The sequence below is a fragment of the Talaromyces atroroseus genome (assembly GCF_001907595.1).
Source record: "Talaromyces atroroseus strain IBT 11181 chromosome Unknown scaffold_6, whole genome shotgun sequence".
NCBI lineage: Eukaryota > Fungi > Ascomycota > Eurotiomycetes > Eurotiales > Trichocomaceae > Talaromyces > Talaromyces atroroseus.
This window is the reverse complement of record NW_017971438.1, coordinates 1,369,215-1,384,613: the sequence shown is the minus strand read 5'-3', so window position 1 is coordinate 1,384,613 and position 15,399 is coordinate 1,369,215. Positions and strand designations below refer to the sequence as shown.

The window sequence follows — 15,399 nt, the reverse complement described above, 5'->3', positions numbered from 1 at the left end:
CGAGAATCACAACCATTCAATGTACTTTAACTATCTAGTAACAAGGACAGAATCAACTTAGATCAAATCCAGCACCAGAGTTAACGGCATACAGGAGCTTCTGCCGTAGGATTTGAGCGGTGGAATATCGAGGGAGCTTCAATAAGTTAACGCAGGTGCTGGTGCTGGGCAGTCTCTCTTGGTCGTCACTGGAATCTCGAATGCTGAAGCGTGGATTCAAGTGACTGAACCCGAGCAAGGGCGCACGTGGAGTCGAAGTCACGAATTTTAGCACTCTCTGACGCTCTTCGTTGGACAATTCCTCCATTACTTGCCAGAACAATTGAACAGTCGGGTGTTCTTCGTTATCATCGCCAATAGTGTATACGCCACCGTATAGAGTATTACGCCTCAGGTCGGCAACGTTTATTTCTCCAGCGTCGCCTCCGACAAGCGTCTGTAATTCCGACTGATTGAACATTGATAGCCATGAAGGCTGAATTATGTCACCGAGTCCCTTGAGAAAGGCTGTCGTTTGCGGCGCTGGCTGGATTTGAAGCCTGTGACGAGCGATGTAGGAGATGTAGACGAGCCGGTTTTGATTAGTGACAGCAATGTTAGCACCGCCAGGTTTCAGTTCTTTCGTGACAATACGAGACTTGGATCCCGGGATGGGAATTGTATCAGTGATAGTGAAGTTCAAAGAAAAGTCCTCAACGTCGCCGGTATAGTTTTTCAATTGGAGCTGCAGCTTATTAGTGATCTTGCAAAAGCCAATGTAGGTCTTCGTAAACATACTAATCCCTGATAAAGTCCCTCATCCAAATCCCGCAAGTCATTTAAATTCGCCCTATATGCTGATTCCCTTCGAGCAGATGTTGATCCGCCAGTCAAAGCCCATTTGAGCAGGAAAAAGCCCGCAAAATGAACATCCACTAGAATGCCTTCATACAGACATTTTCCTATGACACGTCCCAGAAACTCATAGCGTTTGAGCAGATCTCGCACGCCATCCGAAAACTGAAGACTGTTTTCATCAAGACCCAATTCGCGCAAGACTTCTCTGCGTTGCTCCACCGCCGCTGGGTTGGGATAAAGCAAATTCTGATCGTTCTCAATGAAGAGATTAAGACCACTCGTTGACATAAAGGCTTCATTCGTGATACTGGTCAAAAATTCTTTGGTAACTCCACCGCCATCTATGCCAGCTTCTACTGAACCGAATTGGTCAATAAAGCTTATCTGGATCGGTTCCTTGAGACCTTCTCCGAGCTCGTAGAATTGATCAAATGCGTCTTCGAATACACTTTCACGGCGTATGCTAGCATGATGGCGACTCAGAATATCTCGCGCAGCAGCTCCTCCATCTATGAGGCGACCCATGGAGGCAGCAGAGACCGACATGCGCCAGGCATCGGGCTCAATAAACCCTTCCCTCCGCCGCATTTGATCTCGATAGATAAATTCTCGAAATATCTGAACTCGCGTGGCAAAAGGAATAAAAAAAGGCATATTCCTCAGTATCTCTAGCCTCGGAGCAAGTGCTTCCAGCTGTTTTCGGCGAGCGGATTGTTGCTGATGACGTCTGAAAGCTTGCATTCGCTGTATCTGCTGAGCTCGCCCCGTACCGATCAAGCCGAGTGGTTGATAAGGCAGATCATCCATGTAGTTATTGCTATCATGCTCTTCGTCTTCTTGAAGTTGGTGTCGGTTTTCTTCTTCGGCAACAACAGCAGAAATGAAACCTTCCATGTCAAAGCGCGAGGTCATGAGCCAATGACCCTCGGGGAGGAATTTACGGCGCGAACTAGAGGTTTAGATTGTCAGAATACATATAAAAAGGCAAAACAATATTAAAATCGACAGGAAGACTTACTCGCGCTCGTGTATCATCCTTAGGAGTCCGGTCACTAAGCCTCTAAAGTAATCCAGTGGAATGCCGGTGACTCCAGGCAAGCCCTTCTCCTTGTTTCTTTGCTCCAGGTCTCGGACACTGGGCAAAGGCTCCTGTTGACCAGTAGGGGTAAAATAACTCTTGAGCCCACTTGTATTTTCGACATTCTGAGTCTCATTGAGATCCGCCGCATTCCAATACAGAGTAAAGCCTAAGTTCTTAAGAAACACTGTCAAGTCCTTCACGTCCTTCAAGGGCAGTGCGCTCTCCTTTGTCCAAGAGACTTTTGAATCCATCGTCGTTAATGAGTCTCCTGAAAAGAACTCTTCGTCATCCATCACCTTCAACAAGAAGGTATATAATTCCAGAAATAGTAAGATCACTGTCCAGTCCTGCTCGCGCTGTATGCCCCTTGCCGTATCGCCTCCCGATAAAGGTCGCAGCAATGGTAGAACCTCTGTCGAATCACGGCTTATTTTGGCAAATAGATCAGTCGCGTTGCTCATTTTCCAGAAGTATTTGATAGCAGGTACTCTAACGCCGGGCTGAGTTGTCGACAGACCTGCTGAAGTAGTCGATCCCAGATAGAGCCACATCCGAATATCATCACCGCGACGAGGAAAAACTCTCAGTAGTGTGAGAGCATATGAAGCTAGAGCTTTTGCATCCTCTGAATCGCCACTAGCTCCAACCTGAGGTTCATTAGGCCGAACTTTGTACAACAAGCCCGTGATGCTACTTTGATTCACAAGGCTGTTTATTTGATTCTCAACGAAAGGATGTAATTGTTGGCGTTGCTCTTCTTCGGCATCCAAAGGGTCATCTGGTTCTAAGCGTCTGGATACATACGACGCCACTGAATTTATTAGACTTGAAACTACTTTAACAAATTCAGGTTCTGGTGCCTCTTGCGCTGAGCTTCCGCTAACTGCAGACCGGCGGAAGTATATGAAATACGCCAAGAGCCACAGGCGAGATTCCACATCGTCATCTGTGAACTGTCTCCCAAGAATGCCTTGTGCATAAGAGTCCAGGGATCTTGCCAAGAGTCTGTAGTTGATTTTCGATGCTATCATATCAAGCTGGCCTATATGGCTTTCGAGGTCTGGTATGATTAGGTATTTCCGAGCGAACCATTCATAAGCATTTGAGGTATCTGCTGTGATTGGTTGTAACAGGGCGAGTACGCTAGTGACGAGGTGGTCGATCGAGAAGTTCAGTTTCTTCGAAAGCGTTTGGATATCGGTAGTCAGCGCCACCATGACGGTATAATACTCCTCGGCGAGTTTGGCCATCTGTCTCGGGATAAGTCCAATCAAGAAGCAGAGCAACTGAAGAAGTAGTTCGCCGGGGAGGTGAGAATTTCTGGTTGCGGATGTCAGCTTCAGGGCAAGACGCAGTGTAGCCTTGGCTAGTCGAGCCAAAAGCAACGTCCACCCTTCTTCATCTGACATGGCGGAAACCTCTTCGAGAGTCTTTTTCAGTGCACTTGAAAAGTAAAGAAGTCTTATCGCATCACTTTCGTTCGAAGGCTCAAAGAACTGCAACAGCAGTCTAAGTTGTAGCCGACATTGATCCAAAGACACATATGCGGCTGTCGTGGAGAGCTGATCAAGGCCGCCATTCTCGAATCCTATGCTCCGTGCTGTTCTTGTCTGTTCATTTGTATCCCATTCCACTCTCCATGCGTTGCGGGTCGCTCTTCTGCTAAGATAGCCCCGCCATGTCTTTTGCAGAACGCGAGCCGAGCTAAGCCGCACTCTTTCCTGTTGTCTGATCAATCGTTCCTGCTGGGCAATAGCAAGTGTATTCTGGGCGCCGTGGCCGTGAGGGGAATGTCGAGCTGATGCGGAAGACGAAGCGAACGGATTGACGTTGCGGCCGGCGAGATTCACCTGCCTTGGGCGGCGAGAGCTCCCGGTAAACGACTGAAACATGGCTCTCTCTGAAGGAGGCGAAACTATCGTAAAATCAGCAACTCCAAGTTGGGGATGCCAATATTCTGATTCATCGCTCTTTGAGACAGATCAGCATAACGACGTACAAGGAAGATGGACAGAAGGAGTTGGATGCTTTCCATTGTTCTTGTTCCAAAAGCTATGTCATCAGCAGCAGAGGAGCCTGAGAGCACACTAAGCCTCTTTGGGTTAAATGTGTATGCGCGGGCGGTGGCAGAATCCGCAGGGCGTGGACCAATGGCAAGGAGACTACGGGAGGCGGTGTGCTTTCGCTGTATGCTTTGGATGATAAAGGACTATTTATTATATGTTTTTTTTTTTCTGGATAACCGACAGTTGGCTAGACTTCCCTTGTCAAATATCGTATCTTAAAGCAGATGCTCACGACCGATTTGATAAGCATTCAGTGTTTGGACTGGCAAGTTACCACCTCATCTCCGCAGCGTCCATAGAAACAGAAAAGATATCGTTAGCTTGATATAAATTCAGGCACTTCGATGGTGCATACTCCATAGTATTGATAAACAGTCGAATACGCGTATTGCTGCCAAGGCCTGCGGACACCGGGGCTAACTGGATACGGCATGCTCTGCGAGTCTCGCCTAACTATAATTTAGGCGCGCCATGCATTGTCATACGGCCGAGGGCTGAAGGGCCAAACAACTCTTCAATACATTGGGTCATTGACCAAGGACAGGACCATCAAGCTTCACCTTTCCTTCCTTCAGCTGCCCTTCCAAGCGTGAGAATGCTCTCGTACAGCTGCCATAATGAATGCCTCTTCTGTTTGGCGTCTTCGACACGAGATATACTCATTTGGTCCTAGTTGCAACAACTATCATGGCCTTCTCTAACTGTGATGTGTTGGCTCCGTTGGGGCGGTGGACAGCATGGAGCTAAAAGTAAAGGCTCAATTCAATTGGATTCTTCGCACATGGGCTGCTAGCCCTAGGAGCCTCTTGAGTCTTCAGAATGTTCACTAGGCTGTGCTACTCTCTAGGACATGAGCTGCAAGCTCGGTGGGGAGATCGACGAGCTGAGCACACAACCACAGAACACGCGGAACTCTAAGCAAACTTACTACTATACGGGTATGTAGCTCGGACGGATAAGGTTTATTTGACAACTTTGATAGAGGAATTGACAAGCTGGATGTATCGTGCGCCATGGATATAAAACTGGCCCGGGTTCCCTTCCACTCCATGTCCTCCCATCATCTTTACTTAGCTTCCAATCCCGCCTTGGAAGACAACCCCGGCATTTTGCTCCCTGTGTATTTCCAAGGTTGTTTTCCAACTACGAACTACAGCTACGTTGAAAAGTTTCCCAGCTATGGCGTTCTTGAGCGGCTCCGCGTGCAGCACGCCTGAGCATATGACTGAATGTGCGTTTTTGCTTCCACTTGGTGAGGAAGGTGGCGCGCTAATCCTAAGTTAACTCTCTAGATGATTCGCCTTTTGTTGGCCAGCTCAGCTTCTGGCATTTTAATATGATATTGTCCGGTGCCTGCACAGCGATTGTCGTGATTTTGATGGTCAGTTTGATGTGCGAGCATGCATGTCATCTCAGCAACCCGAATCAACAGCTCAAGTAAGCTCTAATGTTACCTCATCGGCACTGCATGCATTGCATCTAATATGCTTTGATAACAGAATTATGCGAATCTGCCATATGCTTCCATCCTACGCCATTCTCTCGTTTGTTCCCATCTGTTTTCCTAGCAGCTATGTCTACCTCAATGGGTGGACAGAAGTCTGGCAGGCAGTCGCCCTTTATGCTTTCTTCTTGCTTCTCGTTGAGTTCCTCGCACCGACTGCTGAGGAGAAGTTCTCGTTTTTTGGGTCCCTGAAGGTCAAGAAGATGTTTAAAAAAGGCAAATACAGAGAGGGCGTCTCCTTCCTAAAGGTACAAATAAGATTTACCGAAGCACTTTTTCAGGACTGGAGAATACTAACTGCTACAACTGATACAGCTCACCTATTACTGCGTGATGCAGTACCCACTCGTTGTGTGTATCTGTGCTATCGCTCAGTGTGTCACGCAGTCCTTCAACCGATATTGCCTTGCTTCTGATTCGCCAGAGTATGCTCATATCTGGGTGAGTTCATTCCATCTTGTTGTCAGACACCAGCGGCTAACAAGGACCAGATCGAAGTCATCTCGAATATTTCCGTTACGGTGGCCATTAATTCTATTCTCAGATTCTACCAACATACAAAAGACTACATGAAAGAAAGGCACCCCCTGAGGAAACTTCTGGCCTTCAAACTCATGGTCGGTTTGATCTTTCTTGAATCAGTAAGTTATACCCTTTTGGACTTGGACCTATGTAACACACAGAATGTCTGATTGAAAATCAGGTTGCCTTCATGATTCTTGAGTCAACCAACCTTCTCCACCAAACATCATCAATTAGTTACGCAGACATCCACATTGGACTGCCCAACATGATCATTTGTGTCCAAATGGTGCCATTTTCATTCCTTATCCGATGGGCCTATAGCACCAAGGAGTACAAATTGAACAGCAACAGCAACAACTACAAACTAGCCAACGATTCTCTCGAGATGCAAGATGAGTACGGAGAATTAATCACGGAAGCAAACAGACAAAACAGAACCTTCCAGGGATCCTACCAGGGTGGGCGCTTTGGAATCCAGGCGTGGGCCGCCTACTTGAACCCGCTGGAAATGGTTCAGGACAGCATTCACATGGGCAAGCTACTACGCACAGTGCATGTTCGGAAGCAGACCATTGACCACTAGCCAGAGCCAGAGCCGAAGTCTTCAACAGACGAGCTAAACGACACAAATGACGAAGAGCACGCCGTCACGAGCAATTATCAACCGATACCCGCAACTCATGACGAGCAAGTCTATTCAGAAGTAAATCCACAACATCCACAGCCAATGGCGTACTACGGACAGCCAATGACTGGAAACAGCCAGTTCAATGTCAACACAGGATATGGCTATTCTAGTACAGGAAATGATTACTCTCCTTCGGAATATGGCCAACGGTATTACTAGAGCTTGTGTTCGTTGTCTGTTTTCCTTTTTCTTTTTCTTGACTTTTCTCGGCAATGTATATTATGTTATAAAAGTGATACCAAGCGATTATAGAGAGTTACGTATGAACCATTAATGTGAGTATTTATATCATGGGACTCAATTTACAGTTCAGCGTTACCTTATAAGTCCCGCCTCTTTCCTAAGTATAATGATCAAATTCCAGTGTTGAGCTCCAAAGAGCTCTCATTGTAATACATGGTTTCTCTCTAATGATTGTTCGACTTTGGTAGCTGCCGAGATATCTTCTTGTTCTTCCTGTTTTCCCAATAATATACACGCATTTGTACCTATTTATACAAATAAAAACTTGAAGAGGATAACCAAAAAATGCCATGTAACGCCAATCACACTGCTAACCAGTATATCGAGCTGGCCATGCATATACAAGGAAAAACGACATCTTCCTTCAATAAGCGCAAGCTTCTTCAAAGCTTGCTGGGGCCAAAGCTTGTTGTCTCTCGCAATTGTCGTAACTTTTGTGGGAGTGCAGGGCGCCCACCCTTACCCTTCCTCTTCTCCTTATAAACCTTTTCATAGTGTTCTAGTTGCGCTTGTCGTTTCTTGTTTTGCGCATCCAAAGTTTGATGTTTGCCCTTCCAATCTGACTCATACTCCTGGTATTCTCGGGGGTTGCGTTGTTGCCACAACCGTAGATAGTCTTCTCCATTGAGCGCGCGGGGTATATATGTCTTTCTGCCTTCTCGGACTATTTCTGTGGTGTACTCTGACCGGGTGGGAAGAAATGATTTGGTGACGAAAGGTGTGAGCTACAAGACTGTGAGCATTTCTTTTTTTTCTCTCCAATTGCAAACGAAGCTAACCTTGAAATCTGATAGAGACTCCGGAACAACGTATTGACGCGCTTTTCTGCGGTCGACTATGTATGTGCTGCTCTTGAGGAAAAAACCCATTGATCCGGTCCGATTACCCTTGTAGTAACCTCCATTGACTTGTTTTGTGGTGAGACGCAGCCGCGCCAACAAAGGCTGAGATGGCTTCATTTGGCACAATTGAGGAGTAAATTAAGCCGTATTGGCGTTGTGGAAAAGAAGAGATTGCTGTATCGAGAAATCCGATGGTGTTTGTCGTCTCCGGCTCAAGTTGGCATCGGCGCCAAGGAGAGCGGTCGAGCTAGCAGCTTTCCGCCCGGCAGAACAAAAAAATCTCAAGCAAAAAATAAAAAGAGTGATCGGCCCCACTCGATTTGTTGATAGCTTAAAAAAAAAAGGATACCAGAGATTCGTTTCTAGGATCTTTGGGTATTGGTTTTCACACAAACCAAGAGTCATGGCTGGCAGAGTATCAAATGTTTTGAAGTCTCGCAATGACACTACTCAAAAGCCGAAGCAAAAGAGAAAGGCACACAATGGGTTGAATGCGCTTGCCATTGCTGAAGATCAGTTTCCGACCAAAGCAAAAGTCCGGGCTCATCGTTTGGGCGAAGTCGAGGATTTCCCTAAGCGTAAAAGAGACAACGAAGACGACATCGCGGATACAAAACGTCGCCGAACAGACGACGACGAGGCGTCCAGTGGTGATTATGGGAGCGATAGTGATGGCCATGAGTGGAAAGTAGGCCAGGTCGATAGCGATGATGACAGCGATATCGATAGTGATGAGGCACTGGGGAGCAGTGACGAAGAACGCTTTGAAGATTTCACATTCCGCGGAAGCTCCACCAAACCCAAGACCAAGTCTAAACGAAAGCCTAACACTGTCAGACGAGGCGACATCGATCTTTCGGAAGGATCCGAATCCGATGCGAAGTCCGGTGATGATGATGAAGATTTCGACGACGACTTGGGTGAAGATGCAGTAGATTTGGCTACAGCCTGGGATATGAACGCACAAGAGGATGAAAGTGATAATGAGGTCTCAACTAAGAAGAAAAAGCCAGCACCCGTTCATGAACCGTCAGATAGCGCTGCGTCGGATAGCGAATCCGAGGGCGACAGTGACGATGAGGAAGAAAGTGATAGCGATTCTGACACTGATCTTTCTGTATCCGACGATGAAAGAGACGGGAAAGGTGACGGTCTTTCCAAGCTTCAAGATTTTGTCAGCTCTCTAGGAACTGGCAATGACAAAGTCAAGTCTCAAAAACAGACTCATGGCCAGGAGAATGGAGTGCCAACAGAGTATGGCTTAACATCTGCTAAGAAGCTTACTGTCTCGGATCTCTTGTCCTCGGTGACTGATTCTCGATTGAAAGGCTCTTTGAAGCATTTAAGCTCAGCTCCGGCGGCCAAGGGTGCTAGTTCCGGATCTCATGGAAAGTTGACTGCGCCTTTGTCTAAAAGACAACAAGACAAAATAGATCGAGCCGCCGCTTATGAAAAGAGCAAAGAAACATTGAACAGATGGATTGATACAGTCAAAGCAAATCGCGAAGCCGAGCATATCTCGTTCCCCCTTCCGGATCCCTATGAGCAACAAGTTGCAAGACTTGGTCCGGTTGAACCCAAGACAGATCTCGAAAGCACAATACAATCCATTCTCGTGGAAAGTGGCCTGGCGACTGGCGAAAAGTCCGCCGAGAAACAGTTTCAGGCCGCCGAGGAATTGGAAACGAGGAAGATGTCACTGGAAGAAGTTCGTGCTAGGACTGCGGAGCTCCGGAAACGCCGCGATCTTCTCTTCCGGGAAGAAATACGTGCGAAAAGGCTCAAGAAGATCAAGAGTAAATCGTATCGTCGCGTGCATCGAAAGGAGCGCGAGAAGATGGAAGAAGTGGAACGACAAGCTTTAATAGAGGCAGGCATCGATCCCGATGAACAAGAAAGAGAATTGTTTGATCGTCGACGAGCAGAGGCCCGAATGGGTACGAAACACAAAGATAGCAAATGGGCTAAGAGCTTGAAAGAAACCGGGCGTGCTGCATGGGATGATGATGCCCGTTCCAGTATGAACGATATGGCCAGGAGAGATGAAGAGTTGCAACGGCGAATTGAGGGACGCAATGTCAAGACAGGCGACGAAGATTACCTTGGATCATCAAGCTCAGAATCGGAAGATGAGGCCGACGCATGGGATGAAGAAGCAGATTCTGAGGCGGAGGCACGGCGCATAAACCGAGACTTGGATGCTCTTGATGATCAGGTTGACTCGGAGCTGGCGGGACCACATTCAAAACTACTGTCTATGAGCTTCATGCAAAAGGCCGAAGCTAGCAGAAAACAACAAAACGAAGAAGAAATAAAGAAACTACGGCGTGAAGCTAATGGCGACGAAGAAGATCTATCTGAGGAAGAAGAGGGTGGTCGAAGGAAGTTCGGTGCTTCTAAGCCTACCGTAATGCAAGATCCCGCTCGATCTCGCAGTAAGAATGAATTCGAGGAGACCATTGCTTCTGAAGATGAGGATCTTGAAAATGAGGCTACAGAAGGAGGTACTACTACCGGCTTCGCCAAAAGCAAAGCCAAGCCGAAGGTCGGAACTGTATCCAAGCCTACAAAGGCCAAGGAGTCGAGACCAATTATCGAAGAGGCAGAGAAAGAAGAAGTCGAGAATCCTTGGCTTGTTCAAAATACTCGCACAAATAGAAAACGCAATACTGACGATGCCGACCAAGGCATTAACATCGCCGTTGACGATCAAGAGCAGACGGCTGCGGCTAATGGCAACAAGGCTTCAAGCGGGCAAAAGTCACAGAAACCCAAGACTCAAAAGCCTCGAGTTACTATCCAGAAAGAAGACTCAGGCAGTGACAGTGATGGTGACGATGCTCCAGTGCTTTTGACGAACCATGATCTCGTAAAAAGAGCGTTCGCCGGCGACGATGTTGTGGAAGACTTTGAGCGTGAGAAGGAGGAGGCTATTGAAGAAGAAGGCGACAAGATCATTGACAACACATTACCGGGCTGGGGCAGCTGGACTGGTGCCGGCATCAGCAAGAAGCAACAAAAGCGTCAGAAGCGGTTCCTCACCAAAGTTGAAGGGATCAAGCCTGAGCAGCGTAAAGACGCGAAACTCGGACATGTGATCATCAACGAGAAGAGAGTCAAGAAGGTATGTATTGATTTGTACATGCATTCTATTCTTATCACCCGACGAGAGTATACTGATATTTCTCATGCAGAACGTGAAATACATGGCTACACAATTGCCGCATCCTTTTGAGAACAAGCAGCAGTACGAGAGGTCTCTTCGTCAACCGATTGGGCCTGAATGGTCTACATCGGACACGTTCCACGAGTCCACCAAACCTCGTGTGCTGGTTAAGCAAGGCATCATCAAACCCATGCAACGGCCGCTCATTTAAGTTACAGATGAAACTCGGCGAGTATTTGACGATATTCACACGTCGGTTGGCGTGTGTGCAATGTATATATTATCGCGGCGTTATGTCAGGTTCCTCTCTGGAAATAGTTATTATCTCCACGACAGCACAGCACAGGTCATAGAAGTAGCAATTATGAACACGTTAAGGTATTTCTCTCCCGTACGCATTATCTATCGTAGCGTGCGCATGGAATGTGATGTGCTGAGGCCCATTCGAGATACCTATGGATAGGCTTCCACGCAAGCCATGAAGGAACCCCTTGCTCTCGCACCAAGCCCTACAGCCATAGATAGATATTTCACATGAAAAACGCAGGAAGAACCCAGAAAAACGTGAGAATATACACCGAGTATGCCAGGCGTCGTCCGGCATGGGCGGTGGTGGGGAGCAAGCCCTCCTATTGGCCCAGACAGCATACCTAAGCATGCATATGTCTTCAATCCGGCCGGAAATGGGATCTTGTTTACTCTCACACATTCCTTCTTGAACTCTATCCCCTCGATTAATCTTCAAAGGTACGTACGTATTGTGTGCATTGCGTTCGACATAATGGGTTGTCTGTTCGCACGCCGCGCGTTCCATATCTATCAGCGATATTTTTGGGCCGGCGACATTGCTTTTTTTATGAATCTGTCCTCCCACTCGCCCTGAACGTGGCTTTCTATGCGCCACGCCACTGGTATTTCACTCGTTTATTGTACATGGCCGACTGAGAAGAGAAGGCCTTGTCACTCCTTTGTTGAATGAACATACTGTTTGGTTCATTGGAGAGCTTTCATTCGCTCTTGGAACCTACTTTCCAACATCATCACCATGGATCGTTATATAACTCTTCTTCTGACTTTTATACTAACATGGTCTCAGACCGTCCAGGTCACATCGGGCCATCCATATCTGACGCCATCGCCAACTGCGTATTCAGTATGTCACGCTTCTTGTACTCTGCTAATGAAGATCTAATGATGACCTGTCAGATCCCTAAGAGTACGCCTGTGTCAAAGAGTGCTACAAGCTTTAGAACACTGTATCCTCCCCAGTCTGCAAGGCTTACCAATATCCAGACGCAAGGAGTATGTACTTGCGTGATTTGCACATGGCCTCGAATGATGCTGATACTATAGATATCAGATTTACGAGTCTAGATTGGAGACAGAAGGGCATCCATCGTTACCCCCTTTCCCTTATCCATCCATTAGTTTGGACAGCATCCAGTCGCTTGGTGACTTCACTTCCTCTCAGTCTTTTATTATTCCTTTTGCTGCAGTGAAAACGACAACAGTTGTGGAAACAATCACCGTGACTGTCAGCGCAAATCCCGCCATCCTCTCATTAAGGACAAGTCTACCTGCATTACTCAGCAGTCTAGGAATTCAAGCACCATCTCATTCTGCAACGAAATCTCCCGCTTCTCTCCAAAGAATGGATGCGCAAGACGTTTTTGAAACAGTGTCGTTGGATGCTGTGCCAACGAACATTGCAACCAAGGAAGATCACCCTGTTCCCCGAACCGGGATTGTAAGTATTAGTATGTCCTATCTTATATTGGCTCTAACAAGGAGTCACTAGGTAAACACTACTTCCCCAATAGAGACAAATAAATTCTACGCGAATTTTTTCCTGGAGAACCAGACGACTTCGTCTTTCACTCAACCTTACTCATTGGCATGGTGCCGAGGTGTTGGGAATGCGGCGAGTTGGGGCCTGGCTATCTCGCATACTGACATTGATCAACTGGTCTATGGCAACCAAAGCCAAGTTCTTCCCGGAAGACCAGTGGAATACTACCTGAACCCTGTGGGATTGCAATCTATCGCTCTATCAGCCAGTGAACTTGGGAATTCTACCGTTCTAAACACGGATCGATTAACAGGATTCTCGGCTGATGTTATTCTGCGGCCCTCTAACCAGTCAAGCCAAAGCATCACTTTCCCTGTTCTTCAGGGTATGGGTTTCGTTACCGGTATTTATCAGGGGTTGCAGCCACTTGTTCAAAGCTCTATCATTTTTCGAGACCTAGTGTGCATTGGCGCTGTTGGCCAAGGATCGTACAAATACCGTGTGACGCTGGAAGATGGTAAAAGTTGGCTGTTTTATGTCACACCTGACAACGACAACGGGGTGCTGCCGGATTTCAATTTCACGTCAAGCACCACCATCCAAGGACCAGGCAACTTTTCTGGCATCTTGCAAGTCGCAAAAAATCCAGCCGGCGATGTAGGAGAGGGCGTGTACGACCGAAGTGCTGGCGTCTATGCCAGATCGGCCAGTATCTCTGGAGTGGTGAGTAATTCGACAGCCACGTATCAATTGACTTGGGACAAGGTGGGACATAATAGCAATACTTCTCTATTAATGTTTGCCTTGCCGCATCACATTGAATCATTTGACGCGCAGACAAGGGCTGGTCTACAACCAGTTCAACTTCGCTCTACCACCAAAGGCAATATGACCGCTGTTGCGGCAGACAGCTGGACGATGATTGAAGACGAATTGCCAATTGACATAGACTTTGCGCCATGGTCACCAAGGTTTGGCAAAATCGACCAACTCTCTTCGGACGTTCAGCAGACCATTCGTGCCGCCGCGGACAGCGAGCTGACACCCGACGTAGACGGACAAAGCAATCTGAACAGCATGTACTATAGCGGCAAAGTCTTGAGCAAGTTTGCCACATTAGTATACACAGTTCATACGCTTGCCGATGATCCAGATCGTGCGTCAGCTACACTCGATGGTCTCAAGAAGGCTTTTGCGCGCTTCGTGAACAATGAGCAGCAGTTTCCCTTGGCATATGACGAGTCATGGAAAGGCGTGGTATCCAGTGCGGCATATGAGACGAATGATTTGAACCAGGATTTTGGGAATTCGGGATACAACGACCATCACTTCCACTATGGATACTTCATCCACGCTGCAGCCATCATTGGCACCCTAGACCCGTCTTGGATTGACTCAAATAAGGCGTGGGTGAACATGTTGGTTCGAGATGCTGGCAACCCTGCAACTAATGATCCATCGTTCCCATTTTCACGAGCATTCGACTGGTTTCATGGGCATTCATGGGCAAAGGGTCTGTTCGCCTCGGCTGACGGCAAAGATCAGGAGTCGACATCGGAAGATGCCATGTTTGCATATGCCATTAAGATGTGGGGGAAGACCATTGGGGATAAGAGTATGGAAGCCAGAGGGAACCTGATGCTGGCTTTGCTTCGACGGTCTTTCAAAAACTATTTCCTCATGGAAGATGGCAATTCAAACCACCCGAGCAACTTTTGCGATAACAAAGTGACTGGAATCGTAAGTAACGCGGATATCGCTGCTCCTTGCTCTGTTAGCTAACTAGCAATGTAGTTGTTCGAGAACAAGGCCCATCATACTACTTACTTTGGCACCAACCTCGAGTTCATCCAAGGGTCAGTGGATTTGATATAACTTTGCCGTACGCTGAATTTATGCTAACAAATCCTAGAATTCATATGCTCCCACTCCTGCCTTCCTCTGCATACACACGCAATGAAACCTTTGTGAAACAAGAGTGGGATGCCATGTTTGCTACCAATTCGTGCACTCCAGCTTCGACAGTCACATCTGGCGGCTGGAAAGGAGTGCTATACGCCAACTACGCAATCATAGATCCGAGGGAATCGTACGATTTCTTCAATACTTCAGGTTTTAACATGACCTGGATCGATGGTGGAGCTACACGTACATGGTATCTCGCATACGCTGCAGGTATGAACTCCTTTGTTTCGACGTGAATGTATCCTTTTCGCGAGACTGGTCTAACTAGATGGGCTTCTAGGACTTAACGGGGGCAGTTGAAGATGATCCTCCTCGCTTCGTGAACAGCTTTTTAGTTTCTCATTTCGTTGCAGCTTTATCGCGATCTTATGTGTATCCTTGTCTTTCTTGTATATATGTCGCTTAGTGCATGTATATCCGCCGGGTATATCGATCTACCCCCCGCGTCGGAATTGAATCCGGAGCCCCACCACTACTGTAATCTATCAGAAGCAAGAAAGTTCGATCTCAACAAGTTACCATTTGCAACTTCTCAGCATACTCCAATATATCTTTTAGGCCGGCCTCTTTTTTTTTTTTTTTTTTTTTTTTTTTTTTTACAGCAAGGTTGAACGACCATGAAATGCTAGAGATGCCTTCGCTTTCGATCCGCCGGAAGCAGAGTAGTCAGTCTGTACTTAGGTTCGGTGCAAA

The 15,399-nt window shown here is 47.2% G+C and overlaps 3 protein-coding genes across 3 annotated transcripts in view; 2 read left to right on the top strand and 1 right to left on the bottom strand.

Moving 5' to 3' along the window:
- Window positions 1-52: 52 nt before the first annotated feature.
- UA08_05392 (hypothetical protein) lies at window positions 53-3,953 on the bottom strand (the record flags this gene model as incomplete). Its single annotated transcript, XM_020267709.1, has 4 exons — window positions 53-724; window positions 778-1,786; window positions 1,856-3,888; window positions 3,918-3,953. The coding sequence occupies 4 exons, from the start codon at window positions 3,951-3,953 to the stop codon at window positions 53-55; spliced, it is 3,750 nt and encodes a 1,249-aa protein (XP_020119457.1).
- A 1,210-nt stretch (window positions 3,954-5,163) lies between these two features.
- UA08_05391 (hypothetical protein) lies at window positions 5,164-6,596 on the top strand (the record flags this gene model as incomplete). The annotated part of the gene is made up of 6 exons (XM_020267708.1): window positions 5,164-5,215; window positions 5,277-5,421; window positions 5,484-5,736; window positions 5,804-5,929; window positions 5,980-6,129; window positions 6,192-6,596. The coding sequence occupies 6 exons, from the start codon at window positions 5,164-5,166 to the stop codon at window positions 6,594-6,596; spliced, it is 1,131 nt and encodes a 376-aa protein (XP_020119456.1).
- Window positions 6,597-8,189: 1,593 nt separating this feature from the next.
- Window positions 8,190-15,399, top strand: part of UA08_05390 (hypothetical protein) — a gene marked incomplete at both ends in the record, with an annotated part of 10,125 nt that continues 2,915 nt past the window's right edge. Inside the window, 10 exons of the mRNA XM_020267707.1 lie at window positions 8,190-10,910; window positions 10,981-11,110; window positions 11,543-11,703; window positions 12,049-12,105; window positions 12,159-12,254; window positions 12,313-12,699; window positions 12,751-14,481; window positions 14,536-14,597; window positions 14,654-14,916; window positions 15,309-15,371. Of these exons, the coding sequence (XP_020119455.1) occupies window positions 8,190-10,910; window positions 10,981-11,110; window positions 11,543-11,703; window positions 12,049-12,105; window positions 12,159-12,254; window positions 12,313-12,699; window positions 12,751-14,481; window positions 14,536-14,597; window positions 14,654-14,916; window positions 15,309-15,371 (5,671 nt within the window). The remainder of the gene's footprint in view (window positions 10,911-10,980; window positions 11,111-11,542; window positions 11,704-12,048; window positions 12,106-12,158; window positions 12,255-12,312; window positions 12,700-12,750; window positions 14,482-14,535; window positions 14,598-14,653; window positions 14,917-15,308; window positions 15,372-15,399) is intronic.